The following is a 21,397-nucleotide window of genomic DNA, read 5'->3' as shown; positions in this document are numbered from 1 at the left end:
AGCCACCAGGCTGTGGCTGGTTATGTATTGCCTCTGCTGCCCACCCATTGGCCCTTTTCACCAGTGATGGGTGACCTGTGGCCCATGACAGGTTTTGTTTATCATTGCCTATGCGCCTGGTTGCCAGTCTGCTGATTTCTAGCCACATAGGTTTTTTTCCCCTACTGGTATTGCTAAGTGACACGTGCATAAAACAAAGGCACGTGAAGTGAGGTGTGTGCTGACTGTGCACAAAACTGACTATGAGAGCTACATGCGCCCTTTGTATCCAATCAAAGCACTGCTGCGGTTCAGTTGGCACACCCCACAAATTCTATGTATGGAAACACACTTAGCAGAACTACCCTATCCAGGGAGCTTCTCATGGTTACAATAATCTTGTGGCCCACAAAGATGAAGGAAGGCCATTCATGTGGCGCCACTCACTAGCCTAGGTTGCCCATTGCTGCTTCATTTGCACACACCCCCTTTCACTGTCTTCTCCCTGCTTTTCCCCTTCATCCCCCACACCCCTGCTGCTCCATATCTACACACACACACACACACACACACATATACAGGGGCACATCCCACTCCCAGTGCTGTGCAGAGAATCAGCCTCTACTCAGAGTGTCAGCTCACAACAGTCCAGCCAGCAGGTACCTGCTTTCCCCTCCACTCCGAGGCCAGTGTCCTGGGAAAGCCCAAGATGCTCCGGCCGGGGCCAGTAACTGAGTCCTGCATGTGCCAAAGTCGCACACAGCACTGGAAGGAGGAAGCATCTCTGTTTCTTGGCTAAGCTCTGTGTCTTATTCTTAGTGTCTTAAGAAAGTGGCAGAGGGAAGCAATTTCCAGCCTGTTCACACCGCAGCCTTGCAGGCTCCACAGAAACAGCCCTGGCAGCGACGTAGCACTCTCTTAACCCCTACACACACTGGGTCCAGAGCCTAGGTTAGTGTAGGGCTTCTCCGTTCCCTAGATACCTTCCCCTGCTGAGCCACTTCTCTGACCAAATTGGCTGAAGCCCATGCAGTCAGGTTCTCTGACTCTGCGGTACAATGCATTTTTAGGGCTTAACCCCTTCTTTCCTACCTGTAGCCAGGGGACAGGAGGCAGCTGGGTTATGTCAGTAGCTAATAGCAGGCTGGAGGTGTTGGCTGCCTTTCAACACTATGAGGGCAGGAAGGAACAAGACTCTTCCGTTCCTGGGTGTTGGGGAGAAGAGATCACCTCTGCAAAGACTTGGGCCAGGTCATCCCTTCTCCTTCCCCCTCCTCCACAGCGGCCAGAAGCAACTTGCATCCTTTCCCTCCTGGCACAGAGCTGAAAGGTAGCTGCCAGCTACATTCTGGTGTGATCCTGGGCAGAAATCAGGGAAGATGGGGCATGTGACCCTGAATCCTCCCCACCACATGAACTGCCTCAGAAGACATGGCACCAGGTACCAGGAGAAGCATGTACCTTATGGGACCCAGCCAGGCATAGAGGGCAGATAGCAACTGACAGAGAGGGGAGAGCAGTTTGGTCACCCCACCATGTGAGAGGTGTGCGGGGTTGGGAGGGAGGAAGAAAGAAAGAAAGAAAGAAAGAAAGAAAGAAAGAAAGAAAGAAAGAAAGAAAGAAAGAAAGAAAGAAAGAAAGAAAGAAAGAAAGAAAGAAAGAAAGAAAGAAAGAAAGAAAGAAAGAAAGAAAGAAAGAAAGAAAGAAAGAAAAGAAAGAAAGAAAGAAAGAAAGTCATCTCTCCTCATGTGAACCAGAAAGCCTTAAAGACAAGAAGATAAATACGAAAAAAAACAACTACACAGTATTTATTTTTAACAGGGACTCAGCCAACTTGATGTTAATTTGAATGTTTGTATTGCACAGTTCTGATTGATTGACGTTGAACTCACTTGCATATGAGTAATTTTACCAGGTGTCCCATTTTCAGCATAGGGAAATGCGGTCACCCTACCCACCACAGACTCTGCATAATAAGAAATGTGCACCTGCCTCACTGCCCATTATAGTCACAGGTAATATAGTTAGCTAATTTCTAATTCTTGCAGTTGGTGGGCAGGCTGCCAGCTTTGCAAATAGGGAGAACTGACTGACTCCAACTGACTCAGAGCTAATGGCATCTCTAATTTTTTTAAATTCACTCACTGACTAGATAAAACAGCCAGACAGACTACACCATTGGTCCAGCTTCTCAGCCTGCAGGACCAGCATTATTTCAAAAAGGTCAAGTAGACGCAATTCTTTCTGGTACATTTGCTGCCCCAGTTTGCTCCCTTTGTGAGACTCGGTCAGCACAAAGTGAGTGGAAATCACCCCGCATACCTCCGTTAGGAATTCCCTCAGCATGTGGGAGTCTCTAGCAAAGGTAGGGCCAGTGCATCCTTCCCTGAACTCCTGCTACAGCGGGCAGCAAAGGATGAAGTCGCCGTTGGAGCACATGGCAATCTAGCTATCCACAACTGCCTTAGAGGGACATTTGCCAGCTGGTCTAAGTGAGCTGCTGTGCCCAGGCTTGGGGCATAGAACCAGGACACTTGTCACTAGTTCTCCTCTCTTCCTCATTTTATCCTTCCCTGAGCCACTCCTAGTGCCTGCATTGGAGAGTGACACCCCCCTTTGCAAGGTGCTTCCTAATAGCCAGACAAGTAATAAAAAGAAGCAAGCCTCCTTCCCCTTGTAGCCCGGGGAAGAAGTACAATGGAATTTAAGTGGGGGAAGGCTTGTCGATCTGACTAGAAGACTCTAGTTTTGACCTCCGTACCCCAGGTTACAATATTGGAGAACTGTGGAGTTCTATTCCTGGAGGTGGATCTGGGGATCCACAACAGCAGCCATACTCACAACGAGGATAGTACCAAATTAAAACAGGTTTTATCATGGTGTGTGTTAAGATGGCAAACAAAACAAACCATGCAGCACCTATCATACACATTGACTGAATCACCTCTGAGGGCAACAGTAACAAAAATCTGGTTATATAATTTGTGCTTATCTAAGTATATAGGTAGAGAGTTACCTACTACAATACCATACTCACATACCCTTCTCCCCAAAGGTTAAGCGTGGAAGGGTCAGCCTCCCTCTGCCTGTGGGAATTTGGTGCAAGGTGGAGTGTGGAAAACTTGACGCAAATACTTAGACAGAACAAGTAAAGTGAAGCAAATAGCTTAAATGAAAGGAAGAAATACTTGATAAGGAAGGAAATAGGGCTGTGCTCGAGCCCTGAGCTTCCTTATTTCATAGCTTTTATCCCTCTTTTTGTGTCATAATACCCAGCCTCCAAATTAACCAAAAATAGATTGCTGCACCCTGAGACTTTGTGGGTACACCTACTTGACTGGATGGTGACATTGGGACATCCTTTGAATATGCATGAATAAAATCACCTGATGTCCCCTTGGACTCATTCCCGGACACAGAAAAAACGGTAACTTTGCGGTTGGGTACCAGGAAGCCTGTTTTCTCCTGTTTCCTTAATCCAAAATGTCAGTTAGCTGGGTCTTGCAGTTTTGGACTTATTTAGGTCCTCACAAGGCACTCAGTCACAGACCGCAACTGTGTACTGACCCAACTGAAGATTTCATCATAGGGTTTTGCATAATTTCTAAAAGATATTAAAAACATTTAATTTTCTAGAAAGTATGTTAACACTTACTTATCACACTATACTACTGCCACAGCCAACTCATACAGGATAAGTCAAGTCCTGCAGGCCTTGCATTTCTGGCATTACTATTAAAATGGGATAGTCTAGGAAAAGACATGGCTTAGCAGGCTATACCCTGCACTGTAGCTAGTGGCCAGTGGGAGAGCTGCTGAGCATATGCAACAGAGAATGGACAGCAGCTGTTCAAGAGAACAACTGGCTTATGATGTGGCTTCTGGGAGTGCAGGGGAAGCAATAGGAAGCAGCTGTGCCAGGGCTCATTGAACTACTTCAAGGGGGGAAAAGAAAAAAAATTACACAGCAAAGCTCAGGAACTGTATTTGCAAGTCACAGTCAAGTAAACATTTTCTACTTGTATTTAAATACAGTTACTTGAGGGGGCAATACAGATCAGAGCCAAGAGGGCCACAAAAAGCCCCGGATAAGACTGGACATCTTTTAACAGAGTTGTGTATTTTCAACATGAAACACTGAACAGTTGAACGTAATACTGAAGTATAGAGATAGCCAAATTTAGGCATTACAGTCATGCTTTTGATAGCAAGCCTAAGGGAAGAGAAGTGTTGGAGCTAGGAAACTGTCCTAGCACTCAGGAGATTTGGCTTCAATTCCACCTTCTGCTAAAGGCTTTCTATGTAACTGTGGGCAAGACAACATCTCTCTATATATATCTCAGATTCTCTATCTGTAAAATATGGATCCTTTCCTAGAGTTCAGGGGAGCACTGAGGTGCATAGACACTACACTGGAGTGGGAGACATATAGACCTAGACAGGTAGATACTGTTGCTACAAGGAATGCCTACAATTATTTTTTTCCATTTTATCTACTGTGCCTATTTGACAGCATTTTGGGCCTGATTTTTAGAGGCAATATGTTCCCATGGTTCCCACTAGTTTCAAATGGGAGGTTTGACTGAAAATCAGACCTTTCCTGCAGAGTCAGTTTCATTCTTCTATTCCTGTAGTCAGTAAGTTTCCCCTGTGCATGTGAATCACCCAACAACAGAAGAGAGGAATTGTTTAAAAAAAAACCTTGTGATTCTAAAACCTTCAAAAATTGATTGAGGAATTTGGGGTAAATGTGGTTCCTTAAACTACTTTTAATTCCCTTTTAAGGGGACTCAAGCTGACAGTGTTCCTTGAAAGTCCAATTATGTCCCAGACTAACTCTCACTCAGCTAGGAGTGAAGGCTAAAGTCAACAACCATGGGTTTGGTTTGGTTTTTTAACCAGAGGGCAGTGAAGAGGCCTCAAGGTTCTCACCTCCCTGCCTTCTTTCAATAAGATCTTCTGTGCGCTGTGGACATCACATCAGGGAACACCTGAAGCTCTCTGGTGTAAGACAAATGTAATTTTCCAATTTACTCCTTACAGATACATCCACTCCCTCCTCCAGAAATGGACAGATCTCTGAAATAGCAGCCAGGGATTAGCCCTTTCTCATCTGGCTGTCCTGGACATCTCTTAAAATCTCCAGCTAGGCACAGCTGCCTGAGGGTTTGGGAATGAAAAGTAAGAGCCAAATCTGGTTTCACCTGCTGTGGAATGAGCCTTTGATCTCCTAGCTACAGGGAGGACCACTACCAGTCTCCTCCCTCCATGCCAGAGGAGCTCTTGGATCTAGCATGTCATTGTCCCTCGCCCCCTCCACATATGCCCCAGAGTAAGGGATTAGGCTACTTCCATACAAGCAGAAGGAACTTGCTACAAAAGTCCCCTTTTCCAGTTCCTCATTCAGCATGAAATCAAAGGGCTACCAATACAGGTAAGAGTGGTCCTGCTTTCCAGACAGGTGAAACCAGTCACTGCTCCCCTCCCAACTCTCAAGTGACTATGGCTCTTTGGTGGGGGAGGTATTGTTTGTTCCAGGTCCCTTCCAGAGAGTGCAGAGACGTAGCATGGGGACCAGGCGTAGGGTGGAGACCAGGCATGAGCCTGGTGGCTCTTAATACATTTAAAAAGCAGAGACGCAGCATCTGGGACCAGGTGTGCACCAGGAATCAGGTGATTCCCGACTCATGACCAGTCACCCGCTATGCCTCTGCCTCCTCTGCCCCCCCACAGAGACAGTCCTCGGGGAACCAGCTGTTAAGCCGGCTCTCCCTGCACCAGCTCCCCTCCCCCTTGCTGCCTCTCTCTGATAAAGGCAGCAAGGGGTGGGGGGAGCGACTAGATGAATCTCTACTCAACTACCCAATAAGCAAATGCTTATCAGGTAGTCAACTAGTCGCTTACATCCCTAATCTATGATATCTGTTCTGCAAAACAAATGTAAAGAAAACTTGTTAAACACCTACAATCACAATATTTTGACAAAAGCAGTAAAGATTTTTTTGAATAAAATTACCCTAGATCCCATGAAAGCATCTTTCCCATCTTGAAATCCACAAATTAGTATCACTAACATCTAAAATTTCATAAATTTTAGATGTTAGTGATACTAATTTGTGGATTTCAAGATGGGAAAGATGCTTTCACGGGATCTAGGGTAATTTTATTCAAAAAAATCTTTACTGCTTTTGTCAAAATATTGTGACTGTGTCTTGTATTGTGACTCTCAGTCCCCCGCTGACCCCAGGCTCCATGCTACGCTGCAGGCCACTAGGAGCCCAGGGTCAGCTGGGGACTCCCCAGCTAATCCCGGGTTCTGGGAAAATGCCGCAGAGAGCCTGGGGTCAGCTGGGAGTCCCCAATTGACCCTGAGCTCCACAGCAGCTGCCCCTTTGAAATGCGTGGAGGCGGTGTTTTAAAGGGGCAGTCCGCCACACAGCTGATCCATGGATCAGCTGTGCAGCAGCTGCTTTGGGGTTTCAAAGTGGCAGTGCCACTGTGCGGCACTGCCACTTTGAAGTACCCCTTCCCCGCTTTTGTTGCCTCTATATCATAGAGGCAGCAATGTGGGGGGGAGGAGGATATCAACTGGTCGACTAGTCAAAAGACTATCCGATAAGCAAATGCTTATCAGATAGTCGACTAGTCTAACATCCCTACTCTGGATACCAAGATCTCCTAGATTCTAACCCTTACTGACTTGCTAAGTAACTCAGCAAGATCAATTCAGGCCTACATTTTCAAAAGTGTTCAATTCAAAGCACCATGAAAATGCTTCATTTGAAATATTCATGACTTTAAAACTGCTGAGCTGATTTTGTTCAAAATTGACTTGCATTGCACATCTGCAAATCCGGGCCCCCAATCATGCAATGAGTTCCACAGAAGCAAACCTCTGAGCCCATACTGTACTCCTTGAAGGACCAGTGCCTTAAAAACCATGCCAAAACAAAAAGAATCTTGCATTTACTGTACCGTAACTATGTTGTATAGGAAATTTCAGATTGTATAATATATTTTATTAACTGGCCATTTATGATGATACAAAGACCATACATTAAGGCAAAAAAACAGGAGAACAGAGTTAAGTTTCAGCTTTTAACATAAAATCTTCATAACATAACATAAAATCTCCTGGATGCTCAACTATTTATCTTTGTGTTAAATTAACTCTCATTTTTTGTATATAATGCACAGTTCCTGATGGGGTTTATGAAGTAGCTAATATTGCGACAATATCACCTCTTTTGTGTTTGAGCACTCTTCTGTTATAACATAGTATCTTGTTTTGTTTTTAATGCCACTGTGCAATGGACTGCCAGCTTCATTAATTTTTCCATGGTAACACCCAAATCCCTTTCTTGATCAGTGCACTAGAGGATTGATTCTTTGCTCCCAGACTGATTTTTTTAACATTGAACTGCATTTGCCATCTGCTAGATAAATAATCTAAAACACAAACTCTGCATCTGGTTTCAGTGCTCCTCTTTATTTGCTCAGTCTACATTATCAATATCCCTTGCAAACTTTGGAGGTTGTGTTTTCAAGGTTTTCATGTAGATCAACTTTCTGTATTCTGAACGGAGGTCTAACACTGAACCTTGAGGTACTACATTCAGAACTTCTTCTTACTTTGATAAAAAATGTACTACAGCTGCACTTTGTGTCCTGCTTTGAAGCTAGTTTTCTACCCAGAAGTTTTGATCCTTTCTATTCTGTAACTACTATAACAATTAATTTCTGAGGTTAAAAAGTGTCATCATTTAAGCTCAGAAATCATTTTTAAATGGTCGAATGTAACCAAGACAGAACTGCACTTTCAACACAGAATTAACACAATTAATGAAGCTATTTTCAAAAGAAGAGTGGCATTCCACATGCAAACAACAGGAAAAAGTCTTCCATAATGGTAATCTGCTATTTTGATTTTACTCCCTTAAACTATAGCTCCCAAAAGGTACCTGTGTGGAAAATGTTCAGTAAGGAAGTGGAAACTCCATAAAAGTTTGTCTTTCAGAGTTTTCAAAATCCTCTGGGACAGAGAATCTGCAGAAGGACCAAGCCCTCTATCTGAAGACACTATGCTTCTCTTCCAGTGCATCGGCTCACCATTATACATGGAGTCCTCTCTCTCAGTCTTATTCTTTCTAAGGATTCACTGTTGGTAATTTGTGTCCTAGAAGTAATAATCGGAGAAGCACAACTATCCCGTCTTCTCTCAATATGTGCATCTCCTCCAATTATCAGGACTTATGATAATTAGCTTAATTCTAAACATGCTGTTACGCCCAAATTTTCAACAGTGTCCACTAGGGATGTGAACATGTAACCATTAACATGATTAACTGATGAGCATCAGTTAACCTTCATGGTTACATGCAAGCCTCCCCCCTGCTGCCTCTCTACCAGAGGCAGCAGCATGGAGGGGAATGAAGGCAGGCAGAAGCTGGTGCGCGTGGGCAGCTTACTTAAGATGGATCCTCATGAGTACCAGCTCCCATGGAGCTGCCTCCTCTCCCCTCCCACACACGCTGCTGCTGCTCCCACTCCCGGTGAGGAGTGTGAAGTGACTTTTTTCATTAAACCAGTTCCAGAACAGGATGTGAATCAGGATGAAGAGCAAATTTGCAGTCTCATCTCAGAAGAGCAATTTGTCCACAAACACTTTCCTCCCTCAAAGAACAGGTTGCTATTGAGCCTGCAGCAAACTCAGTGGAGAAAGAAGCTGCCCCAGAACCTGGTAAGTGTGTTTACAATGTTCTATTATAGTAATGGGTGGGATTTCTGCTCTAAGAAGTCGTGCAAAAGTGGCAAGACCTGGCTACCAGTGTGTGGCCGCTAACTGCTGATTGTATCATAGCCCTTTGGCGTTTCCCCTCCCTTGCAACATACTGAGTTCAAAAGGCAACTTAAAATTTCAACGACATCTGTAAAAGTCATTAACAGTTCAGTCACAAATGTTTGCTAGGGTCATGCTTTACTTTCAATAATAAGAAATTTGCCACTTTTTAATAACTCCTCCTGTGTCTATATGTGGCTCTCCTATAAATAGTAAACTGAGTGTGTTTGTTTGGCAGCCTGTACTCTATTGCCAAATCTAGTCTATTTCAGTGAGAGGTAGCCCATGCAGTCTGTCAGTCATAAATTCATTTATCCAAAGTACAAGTGGGTGTCAGGGTTTTTTTACCCCAGGACCACACTATGGTCTATGTGGAGGAAAGCTGTCAATTGCAGAAGGTTTGCATGCAGCATTAAGAGAATAAGCCATGTATTAGCTAATGCAGCATCATGTTAATCTCTTGTGGATTCTGATAGCTGCAAATTTTTCCTGAAGCAGGGAGTCCAGATTAAGGATGTTAAATAGCGAGTAATTTACTCGTCGAATAGTCAATGGAATTTCCATCAACTACTCGACTGGTCGATAGGCACTTCCACACTCCTCCTTTGACATGTACAAGAGTCTCTCCTGAGGCTCTTGTACATTTCAAAGGAGGAATGTGGAACTCCACATGCAGCCCAGGGTCAGTGGGAAGTCCCGCTGATTCCAGGCTGAACAAGGCATGCCAGCTTTGAAATGTACTAGAGTTCCCAAGAGGGGATTCTTGTGCATTTCAAAGAGGAAGCACCTGCTTAGAGCCTGAGGCCAGTGGGAGACTTCCCAGCTGACTCCAGGCTCCGCATGGCATTTCCACAGAACCCAGGATAAGCTGGGGATTCCCCAGCTGACCCTGGGTTCCACGCAGCATTTCCCCAGTGGGAAATTTCCCCAGCATTTCCCCAGCATTTCAAAGCGGCAGCGTTGCCCAGGGCCCGGGTACAGGCTCCATTCAGCACTGCTGCTTTGAAGTACCCCCTCTTTCTGCCCCCTTTGCTGCCTCTATCTGATAGAGGCAGCAATGGGGGAAGGAATCAACTAGTTGACTGGTCTATCCAACTAGTCCTTAACATCCTTAGTCCAGATAGTCACACTGAAGGAAAAGGTGCCCTTTGTAGGTACCCATATAGCTGATTACTCTACTCCATTCACAACTGTGCTGTTTGCATACTTCATCTGCATATACTGAAGGTTTCCCGCACCAGCAACTTGGAGAAACATCTGCCAAGGGGGCACCACAAAAATAGGTGAAAGGCCAGAAATGACAGAAAAAGCCTTTTGCAGCAGGGGAATTATATTCCCCTTACCCCCCTCCATATGGCAATTAGTTAGGAAATTATTATGAACAGAAAAAAGGTTAAACTTACTATGGCCTCTGCACTTCTGTAACTGCAATTAACAAGGCAGTATCCAGAGACGGTATGAGGACTGAAACATTACCTTACACAGCGCTTAATTTGTAATGAAAGAGGTGCCGGCTGGGGCTCAAATAAATTTCTCCACATTTCAAAGGAGGAATGCAGAAATGCTTATTGACTAGTACTCTATGAGTAAATTTCTTGATATTTAACATCCTTAGTTTCAAAGGAGCCGGCACTTGCAAAGCATTTCCTGGAAAAGGAATTGTGGTTAAAGGAGGATGACAGAGGTCAAGAGAGAGAACTGTTTCAGCATCACCTATCTATAATAGCTGCCAGAGCACAATCTCCTGTAGCATCCCCACACTACAGCACGATCACCCTCATTCCAGCAGTAGCTTGGACACCTGGCACATGCATTCAGAACTCACGAGCAGCTGGGCAGAGCAGCAATACCCCATGCACCTTTCCTTCTTTAAACCCTCTCCACTGGTAACCTCAACACCTCTTCCTTACCCCCAAATGAGGAGGAAGCACAGAAAGAAGAAAAAGGAGAACGAGAGATAATGGGCATGCAGTAGGAAGGGGATTGTGTCAGGTATTCTCTATTTCCTGCCCTTTGTTTGTGGGGTTTGAAATGGCAGCTACCCTGCCCAATGCCATGAGTGTTGTGCTATTTTAAGACATGTTTGCACATAGAGTGTGTTATGTTTTCGAGAAAGTTTATTGCCATCATTGCATCACATAAAACAATTGTGATTTGAGATAATACAGCTAAAAGCATGTTCAGGGGCAATTAAACATTAAGCAAATGCTATTCCTGTTTAGCTGGATATAGCAATTCCCATTTCAATATATTCTACCTATAAACCTATTCTGCCTCCCCCCACATTCACATCCATTATTCAGTATGCCACTCACACTTAAATTGCATGGCAACCAAGCCCACACCACTCCCAAGCAATCCCCCCTCGAAAAAATTAATGAGCCATTTTCCCCCACAAGCACATTTACACAGATAATATTCCTCCTCTTTCTTTGGGCCATGCAAGTACATAATGCGAGAACACAAAGCCTCCCTGACTTTTGCTATCCAAGTGCAACCAGCTCCTGCAGCAGTAACTGTACTTTCTGGCCGAGGGTGCTGATCCAGAAACCCCCCAATATCACAGATCCATTCAGGGGGAAATGGCTCACCTCTAGCTTCTGGCTCTGTTTCCAGTTGCTCAAGCTTCCTGTCACATGCAGGGCAGGCAGTCTAATTTTCCCACAGTGCATCATGGTTCTAGGGCTAGTGTAGCCACATTTTGTGTTGACCTTAGAGACTCTGGAATATAGTTAGTTTTGCTTCAGTCTGCCTGCTGCAGTGCAGTCACCAGAGTCACCAGGGTTAGAAAAGTCTTTAGGTAGGGTTAAAAAACAATGTAGGCACACAAGCCCTGGGTTCCCTAACATGGATCAGTTGACATGAGTACCACTAACCTAGCTTTACACTGCAGCATAAACATACTGTGTGGAAACCAGTTTCCTATTGCATCAAACTAGCAACTTTATGAATATAGAACTGTTGTCCTCAGAGGCGTAGCGAGGGTGTTATGTGCTCGGGGCTAAAGGCAAAATTTGTGCGTCCCTCCCCCGGCCACACAGCGGGGTCCCAAACCTGGCACATGGCTGAGCTTGTACTGCGCCTTCCCCCGCCCTCTCCCGTTTGGGGCTAGGCCCCTGCACGCACTAACCCGCCAGCAGAGATGGAGGAGGGTAAGGCTGAGGGTGGGAGGAGGCTCCAGCCAATGGCAGTGAGCCAAGTAGAAGCAGGCGAGCCAAGGGATGACAGGGGGAGTGGAGGGGGACTAAATTGGCACCCCTCTAGAGTGGGACCTGGGGACAACTCTCTCCTCCTCTCCCCTCCCGCTCCTCCCTAGCTACACCACTGGTTGTCCTAAAAGGTTATAGAGGTTACTAATAGAAGACCATTACTTTTTCTTTTTACTTAGCACTTAACACAAGCAATAAAAAACATATTTAAATTATTTTAAAATAAATGATGCAAACATTAGTAGATCACCGACTCCTTGCAGCATCACATAATAACGTGATATCTTCACAGAAACTTTACAGAACAGACAGGTGCTATCAAATCCCCATAATTTGGTATCTTAAAGGAAATAAAAACCACCATCACAATGCACGGGCAAACCTTTCTCCAAGCTGAAGTACTAATGCTGGTCCTAACATTCTCTAGCCAGGAGGTTCTAAGATATAGTTCTGTCAGCAAGAACTTCCTGTTACTAGTCCAACTGCTCAAAGGATGTCACTGAATGCTACTCCCCACTTAAGCAGAAAACATCTCTTAGCCTATTTTGTGGAGTTTCATATATTTTTCTCAAAGAAAAAAGGTGGCAAAGGAAGAAAATCTACTATATATTTGAGAGAGCTTATCTGTCTGTTTGATCAAGAACTCCTAAATGGTAAAAAGCTAGGACCACCAAATTTGGTATACAGCTTCCTCTTATCACAACTTAAAGCAAGGTAAGCATTTGGTTGTGCCAGGAACAAGGGATGTGCCTGGGATGGCCGCTTCTCATAAAACCAAACAGAAAAAAGACAATCACTACATCAAGTACAGTCCTCACCATTGACATAACTGAGCAAATGTTGAAAGACTGAACCAAGAGGAGTCAGAAATACAGGATGAACCTGGAATAGAATTGCATCTTGGGATGTAAAATTCCGTGTAACTGGCTAACCAGTTAAATGAAGTGTTAAACACTATGTTTAACCAGTTAACCAATTAAAGAGAGGGCAAAGCTGAGCTGGAGCAGCCTCCGCACCACAGGCAGCAGCTGCTCCAACCTATGGTAGGGCTGCCACTCCCAGCCCGCAGGCTGGGAGCTAGCAGCTCCATGTGGGGACCTTATGTTCATGGTGGGCCATGGATAGGAGACTACTCCTGGGTACTGGTTAACCTGTTCACATCCCTAATTGCTTCTCAATAAACTTTACAGAAAAAGAGGTAAAATGAAAAGTAGTACTCTGTTTTGGCACAGCTAAATCAATGCTTAAGGTTTGAAAACTAGAGGAAAATGTTATTAGAAACCAAATTGACTATTGCTCTTTTTTTGTTAAAACATTGTGAATGATAAGAAGTCATAGGGATGAAGAAAAAAATACCTTTGATGGAACTGACATTTAAAAAAAATTGCTAAAAGAAATTAAACAGGCAAATTTTAATAATCCTTTTAAGAAATCTGAAATAAAAATTACCTTCATAAAAATAATACTGTATTTTTGAAAAATACAATAAATCATATACATTTTCCTTTTATTTAAAACAAAAAGAGTTAATAATCCAAGCCATGCTGGGTAAATCTTCTAGTATTTTCATAAAAAGAGCTGCATTAGCTACGAACTCAAAAACTACTGATTTGCAAAACAATCTGCATATATAAATGGCATGTTCAAAACTGTTTTTACTTACCACCATCAAAATAACCTGTCTCATCTACTTGAATGAGTTTCCCAAGACAGAGGCGCTCTCTCAAAAAGATTATCATTGCACAGGGCTTCAGGGCATCAGAGCAGCCCTTACAAAAAATTCTATAGAGTTAATAGAAGTTACATGTTTATAATTTATTCCCTATTAGAATTTTTAAACCAATGTGCATATTTTTATAGTAGAAATATTCAGTATACAGGATTATGTTGATTATTTTTAATAGTAGCATCATTTTCTTACCTTATATAATACTATTTACATCATTTAATGAATGTATTTAGAGTAATTTACACCAAGCCTTAGTGAATTCTACAGAACTTTTCCATAAAGGGATACTCACACCTGAAAAGTGGCAAAATGCCCTCTGTAACCCTTTCTCACCTCACAAGATCTGCAGGGACTGACCAAAGGGCCTCAACACACTCATAAGAAGCCTTATAATGGGGAAAATAATTCTCTCTCTACTTTCCTTGTACTCAAAAACAGTTCGAGTGCATCTATACAGCAGGGCTTAACTCGAAATAAGCTACACAAATTGAGCTGTGTTAATTGCGCAGGTTATTTTGAAATTGGGAGCATCTACACAGCACTTGCACTCTTCCTCCGACTCCCATACTCCTCATACAATGAGGGTTACAGGAGATGGCGTAAGAAGTCCTCCAGCTTGACAGTTTTTGAAATAACTGTCTGCTGTGTAGACACCGACTAACTTACTTAGAATTAACACTAGCAATTTTGAAATAATGTTGTTGTGTAGACATACCCCTAGATTGTGCAAACTTTCCCTAAAAACAGAGGCATGCCTAGAAAATGTCAGCTCAGAAGATGTACGAGAAGCTGAGGACAGGAGATGGATCAGAAACTGTTTTGCAATCATTGGTATCATGGGCTCTGCTGCTCTGACCTGTGGAACTGCTCCAAGATTTCATCATAGGAGTGGCAATGTCAGTAGCACCACTTGCAATGCTGACTGAATAATGAGGGAAACCAATAATCTGCTTGAATAATCATCAATATCATTATCTATGGGACTTGTAACAAGCGTTCAAAAGTCCAATATATACCATATTCACTCTTCCCTTTATCCACCGTTCTGTCAATTCAGAGAGCTAACAGATTACAGGCATAATTTATCCTTATATCAACAACAAAAAATTATCCAACACCCCGCGTGCATCCATTCCCGCCTCTCCTCTCTTTGTTTCTGGAGAAAAGGCAGCAGTGCGTGGAAGGCCAGATAGGAACCAGTACACACGGGTAGCTGACATTAAAAGCCAGCTATCCGCAAGCACCAGCTGGCACCTACCATGCCCCAACGCTGCTGCCTCTGTAGGAGGCAGCAGCACGGGGGAAGGGCAGGTAGCTCCCCATCCTTCATACCTGAGGTCCTGCCCCTTCCAGGAGTGCAGAACCACTCCCCACCTTGCAATTGTGTTGGCCTTCCTGCCTTCATGTATCCAATATTCGACAACTAAAGTAATTTTCAGTTCCTGCTGCTCTGACCAAGTCATCTGCGGTGAGTCTTCTCACAGGTTCCGTATCACTTTCCAAAAACTTTTCATCAGTACTTGATTGAACTACCACCTATATCACCAGCCCTGGTTCCTAGCTATGTTATACTTCTAGGCACCCTTTAATCGAGTGAAGTTAGAATTATGTAAATATTCACATTCTCCTACATTTAACAGAAAGGGAATCCTGTAAAAGGGAAATTGTCCTTAATTTTCCCTATTTCATTCAGTCAGCGACCTGAAGTTATAATACCACCTTCTTGTATATATCAGAAAGTCAAAATTCTGGGCAGAGTATGTGCTCTCTGAACCTCAGAGAAGATATCTGGTCTAATTAGAAATTAGTATGCATAGTTACATAAAGCCAGAATAATATCACATATACATAAGCCCAGTAAATATTACTGTGAAGGAGCAGCAAAGTGAACTACTTACTGGCAGGAACATGTCACTACTGATTAAATTCCCAAGTGCCGCCTTGATAGGAGCTAGCTATTGTAGGCACTACATGTAGCAATATCTATTGTTAAGCTTGTCTAACACTTTGCATTACATTTTTCTGCTTTCAATTACTAATAATTTTGTCACAATGTAACCTATGGGCTGAACTCATCCAGGCCTGACTTAGGTTTTTTATTTAAAGAAGTTGTTCCCAAGAATTTAGTTGATTGGTAAAAGGCTATTATGTCAAAAGTTGTACAACTTTTTTTTTAAAGTAGCACTACTGCCCCTGGGATTTAGGTTAAGAAGTTTTAATGTTGGCAGGGCAGGCAGAGAGAGGTCTCTCTCACTGTCCATTTGAAAAATTACTAGAGATTTGACAGTCAAAAATCACAGAAAATCACCATTTGCACATGCGTGGTTGAGTCTGTGTAACAGTTAATCATTCTACTTCCATATGTGAACTCTTGCCCTGCTACAGATACTCCTACATGCCAGTGAGCCTCTTGAAACATTTTGATCATAATACTGATGCTGATTTTGACATCAAAACAGCCTTTGACCTAGAGGAAGCAGCAATAAGATGGGAGCCAATATGCTCTCAATTTTAGCCATATTTCTTTCACTGACTGGGTTTAATGAATTCTCTGTATTTTCCAACCATTATTACCGATAAGATCTCACACTGTATAACACACTGATGAAAGAGGCAAGTATAATTTTCCCCATTTTACAGATAGGGGACCAAAGATGTTGCACAAGGTCAGTGTGGGCAGAATCATGAACAAAATTTTAAAAAAGCAGTCATGTAGCACTTTAAAGACTAACAAGATGGTTTATTAGGTAATGAGCTTTCGGGAGGCAGACCCATTTCTTCTGACCAAGTAGCAGTCCCAAATACCATTCTCTTACCCACACTGACTCTCAACGGGTATGTCTACACTTGCCCCCTAGTGCAAACTAGGGAGGCAAATGAAGCATACCGAAGGTGCTAATGAAGCACGGGATTTAAATATCCCACGCTTGATTAGCATATTCGTGGCCAGTCACCATTTTAAAAAGCCAGTAGCCCAAATTAACTCGCCGCGTGTAGACGCACTAGTCTGATCCAAAACCCTTCCCTCGAATTAACTGTTACTCCTCATTGCACGAGGAGTAACAGTTAATTCGAGGGAAGGGTTTTGGATCGGACTACCGCATCTACATGCGGTGAGTTAATTCGGACGACCGGCATTTTTAAATGGCGACCAGCCACGAATATGCTAATCAAGCGTGGGATATTTAAATCCCGTGCTTCATTAGCAACTTCGGTATGCTTCATTTGCCTCCCTAGTCTGAACTAGGGGGCAAGTGTAGACATACCCTAAGGCTCCTTTTGCATATCTATCTTAACAAAGCACTGAGATTCTCAGAGGACTGAACGCTCTGAAAACACAAGTCATCATTTAAAAACAAAACAAAAATTGCTCCTGGTCTCCTATTCAAATCACTGAACTACACATCCTTCCTGTGATGATGTGATTATGTTACCACATAACTGAAGGCTCCACTGTAATTCAGTGGCTCTCAAACTTTCCCAACTGCTGCACCCCTCTCAGGAGCCTGATTCATCTTCCGTACCCCAAGTTTCACCTCTCTCCAAAACTAGTTGCTTCCAAATTAGATGTAAAAATGCAAAAGTGTAAAAGCACGCTATTGCTGAAAAATTGCTTACTTTCATTTTGTGTGTATGAAATTTTAGTTTGCACTGACTTTGTTAGAGGTCTTTTATGTAGCTTGCTATAAAACTAGGCAAATATCTAAATGAGTTGATGTACCCCAGACGACTTCTGCATACCCCTGGATGAGAACCACTGTTGTACTGCTGAAATGCATATAAAGAAAGAAAAGAATAATTAAGGATTTAGAAGTAAGAGGAAATAAAGGTTTCACTTAATTTTGAAGTTTCCTAACTTGTATGTGCTTTACTTTGCAACCATGCATTCTTTTAATGAGCTTTTGCATGGTGTTTACATAGTATGGACAATTCCTTGAGCAGAATACTCAAGAGGAGAGTGAGAGGAAAACGAAGGGGAGTTCAGCCCCTCACAATCGTTAATTCCAAATGTACAGAGGGACCAGCAAAGATTCCACAGGAAGATGCTTTATCTGCTGATGATAAGATGTGGCAATAGCAGAGGGTATGTCTACACTTGCACCCTCTTTCAATAGAGGGATGCAAATGAAGACATTTGAAATTGCAAATTAAGCCAGGATTTAAATATCCCATGCTTCATTTGCATGATCGCATTAAGGTGCTATTTCGAAATGACACTATTTCGAAATAGAAAACGCGGTGTAGATGTGGTTATTTCAGGAGAACACCCTTCTTCCAAAATAACCCTTATTCCTCATAAAATGAGGTTTACCAGTTATTTCGGAAGAAGGGTGGTCTCCCGAAATAACCACATCTATACCACGTTTTGTATTTCGAAATAGCGCTATTTAGAATTAGCACCATAATGTGATTATGCAAATGAAGCATGGGATATTTAAATCCCAGCTTCATTTGCGATTTCGAATGTCTTCATTTGCATCCCTCTATCGAAAGAGGGTGCAAGTGTAGACAAACCCAGAATCTTGTCAAAAAGTTTAAGAAAGCGGATAAGTCCAATGTCAGCATTAGGCTGAAAGACATAATGATCCAATACAAGAGCAATCTGTTCTGGGTTTTCCAAATACTGACAGACACAAAAAGCAAACTAAAAAGTCCTATACATTTAAATAAATGTTTTACCTTAGGTTTTGGTTAACAAAGTGGCACCAGATAGTAAATACAATGAACCTCCACTATGAATGTAGTTGTAATCTGGACCACTCTGTGTAAATATACAGTAAACTCATTTTATGCAAGGAGAATCTTATCCGCTAAAAGTTAGGAGAGTTAAGCAGATTTACATAAGAGGAAAATTTGTCCCAGTGAGTTTTTGTTAATACTAGTTTTTATAAAAACTAATGTTGAAAATTGAGATACCACGGCTTTAAACTCCCATACTCTCTCACAGTATGGTTAACACAGCAAAACTGAATTAGCAGAGTTTTTTTAAGCAAAAACAATTCTTTCATATTTTAAAGTGATGCTAAAATCTGATGGAAACCATGTATACTTTTATAGTATTACATATGCCTCTGCCTGTTTTAACTAGAAATGAATCATTCTGAATAGCTCTGCCACAGCACACAGTTTTCTGTCAGTTTCTGGTTTAAAAAATGCTACTTGGATGATTGTTTCTATGGAATAATAATATACATTTCCCATATTGCCTTAGCAACTTCCTCAAATATATTACCGAGCATTCATAGTGAATCTCATTGATTTATCCATATGCTGTGATATAATGACCCACATGTCTCTGCTGGGTACTGCCGGTGACACTGTAACCTGTTAACCTTTCTTTAAAAATAACCATCACATTCATGCGAATAGAATAAAAAGTCAAACAGAAATAGAAAAGCAGTACTTTGGTACGAGACCACATGTCAAGACTGGCTAAAATTAAGAACAAACAAGCAGCATAGAGATTTATTATATTGCAAAATTATTTTGATGTGGTTTGCTAGCTTGCAGATTTGATTGTCAACACACTAGCAGCATTAGCCAACAGTATAAAATGTAAATGTCATATGCTAAAAGGAAAAGTGTTACTGAATATTTATTCACTCATTATTTCAAAGCTGTTGTATTGCACAAGGACAGGACCCTGTGCAAAAAGTACAGATACCCACCTCCAAAGTACAAACTGCCTTCAATTCTCATCAAAACCAGTGGGAATAGAGGGCACTCTGCCCCTCGCAGGAAATATTCAGCCCCTTGGGCAACCACTTTGCAACATTTCTACTAGTGATAATTCTAGTGTAATGATTCATTTTAAATTTCGCTACACATCGCAGATTGTAATAAGCAAAACCTAAAATCATTTTATCAAACTATTGAGGAAGACAAACGTTTTAAAGTATCCATAACCAATTATAACGTTGATGTTGCTGCTTTCTTCTACTTAAAAAAAATGTTCCATTGTTCAGTGTCCATAAAGAATACCAAAAATCGGAGTCCATAAATCCATGTCAATTGATAAAGGATTTATGTTAAACACAAACATGATAATGCCCATAGATACGTGTCATAGGCAGATGTCAGAAAGTATTCCGCTACCACGGTTCTAATAACGAACCACCTGGAAATGTTTTCTGTGGAGAGAGGGGAGAGCCCACAACTATCATCGGAACAACAATGAATCTACGTAGCAACCAGCTGAAGGGGTCAGAGGCTCGGTGTTCGGTCTGTATTTATAAACACAGAGGCGAGGCGGCTGTAAGGAGATTGAGCGAGGCTGTTTTAACAGCTTGCACTCACGTGGGCGCCTTGGGGATTTGCCCCTTTCCCAGTTTCTCACACCGGACGCTGGAGGCGGAAGAAAAGATTCGGGGTTAAGACCGGGATCGGGTGCGGTTTAATGATCCAGCGCGATTGGCGTGCACCTGCCGACACCCACAGCCAGCAGAAAGAAATCCAGGGGTCCACACACGGCAGCGAACTCCCCTTCCTTCGCCAAGGAAGCCTCTTTTGTCCGGGGGAGGAGAAAAATCTCTCCCCCTTGCCAATCGCCTTTTCCCCTTTATCAGCAAATCGCACCTTGGAACCGGAGCCCGGGCTCTTTGTTTTCAGCAGCACGTAGTAGGGGCAGGAGCGAGGGACTGACTGGCAGCCCCGCTCCCACCTCCGGCTCCACGCCGCCGTGTAAACACGCCGGGCACTGGCCCGCCCCGGTGCGCACCCCCCAGCCCGCACGTGGCCCGCGCCGCGGGGCATTACCTGAGCAGTTGCTGCCTTTCCCCTTGCCGCCGCCGCCCTGGCACTCGCCGCCGGGCAGCAGGTTGGACGCCCGGCCGGCGGGCAGGGCAGCCAGGGCGAGCGCCAGGAGCAGCGAGGCGCAGCGCCACGCCAGGGGGGGCCCCACCCGCGGCAGCAGCAGCAGCCGGGCGGCGGCCGGGCTCCCCGGCACCATGGCGGGGGCGCGGAGGCGGCGGGCTGGGAGCGGCGGCGAGCGGCAGGCCCGGAGCATCAGTCGGTGCCGGCGGCGGCGCTGCCCTGCGGGGACCGTCCCTTCTCCGCCGGGCCGGAGCCGCGCCTCAGCATCCCCGCCCCGCGCCGCCCCCGTGCGCCCCGGCCGGCTCCTGCCTCCTTTGTGCGCGGCGCCCACCCGCGCTGCTGCCACCGCTCCGGCTACAACAAAGGGAGCGGGCTGAGGCGGCTGCTGCCGCTGCGGAGGGAGGCGGGGAGGACGCACACGTGATGGCAGCCCCCCCTCCCGGCACCCACAGGGGAGGCGAGGGGGCTCCCTCCTCCGCCGGAGCTGGGGCTTGCCCCGGGAGCTCTGCTGGGCGCGGCGCCGCCTCGCCCGCCCGCCCGCAGCCACCGCTCCTGCCCCACGCCGGGCGAGGGACCGCCGCAGCCCCACCAGAGCGATGGGCGGGCGGCAGCTCCGTCCCCCCAGCGAGGCCACGGTGAGGGGCGGCGGCAGCATCGCCCCTCGGCCCCCAACAGCAGCACCCGCCCTCACTGAGGCCACAAGCCTTAGGGGGAGCAGCACCCCCCTTTCCCGACACACCCCTGCGGGCCGGGGGAGAGGGGCCCTCTAGCTGCCCGTGGTGCGGGGTGACCTGTGAGCTCTGGGCTCTGTGCCAGATCCCGCGGGCC

General features: G+C 44.4%; 1 protein-coding gene across 1 annotated transcript in view; it reads right to left on the bottom strand.

The window, feature by feature from the left end:
- LOC102449975 (tomoregulin-1) overlaps positions 1-21,151 on the bottom strand; it is a 217,615-nt gene extending 196,464 nt beyond the window's left edge. Inside the window, exon 1 of the mRNA XM_075921539.1 lies at positions 20,513-21,151. Within this exon, the coding sequence (XP_075777654.1) occupies positions 20,513-20,762 (250 nt within the window). The 5' untranslated portion in view covers positions 20,763-21,151. The remainder of the gene's footprint in view (positions 1-20,512) is intronic.
- Positions 21,152-21,397: the final 246 nt, after the last annotated feature.

The sequence above is a fragment of the Pelodiscus sinensis genome, chromosome 2, assembly GCF_049634645.1.
Source record: "Pelodiscus sinensis isolate JC-2024 chromosome 2, ASM4963464v1, whole genome shotgun sequence".
Lineage (NCBI taxonomy): Eukaryota > Metazoa > Chordata > Testudines > Trionychidae > Pelodiscus > Pelodiscus sinensis.
Note: the sequence above shows the minus strand (reverse complement) of the source record. Positions and strands in the feature narration are given on the sequence as shown.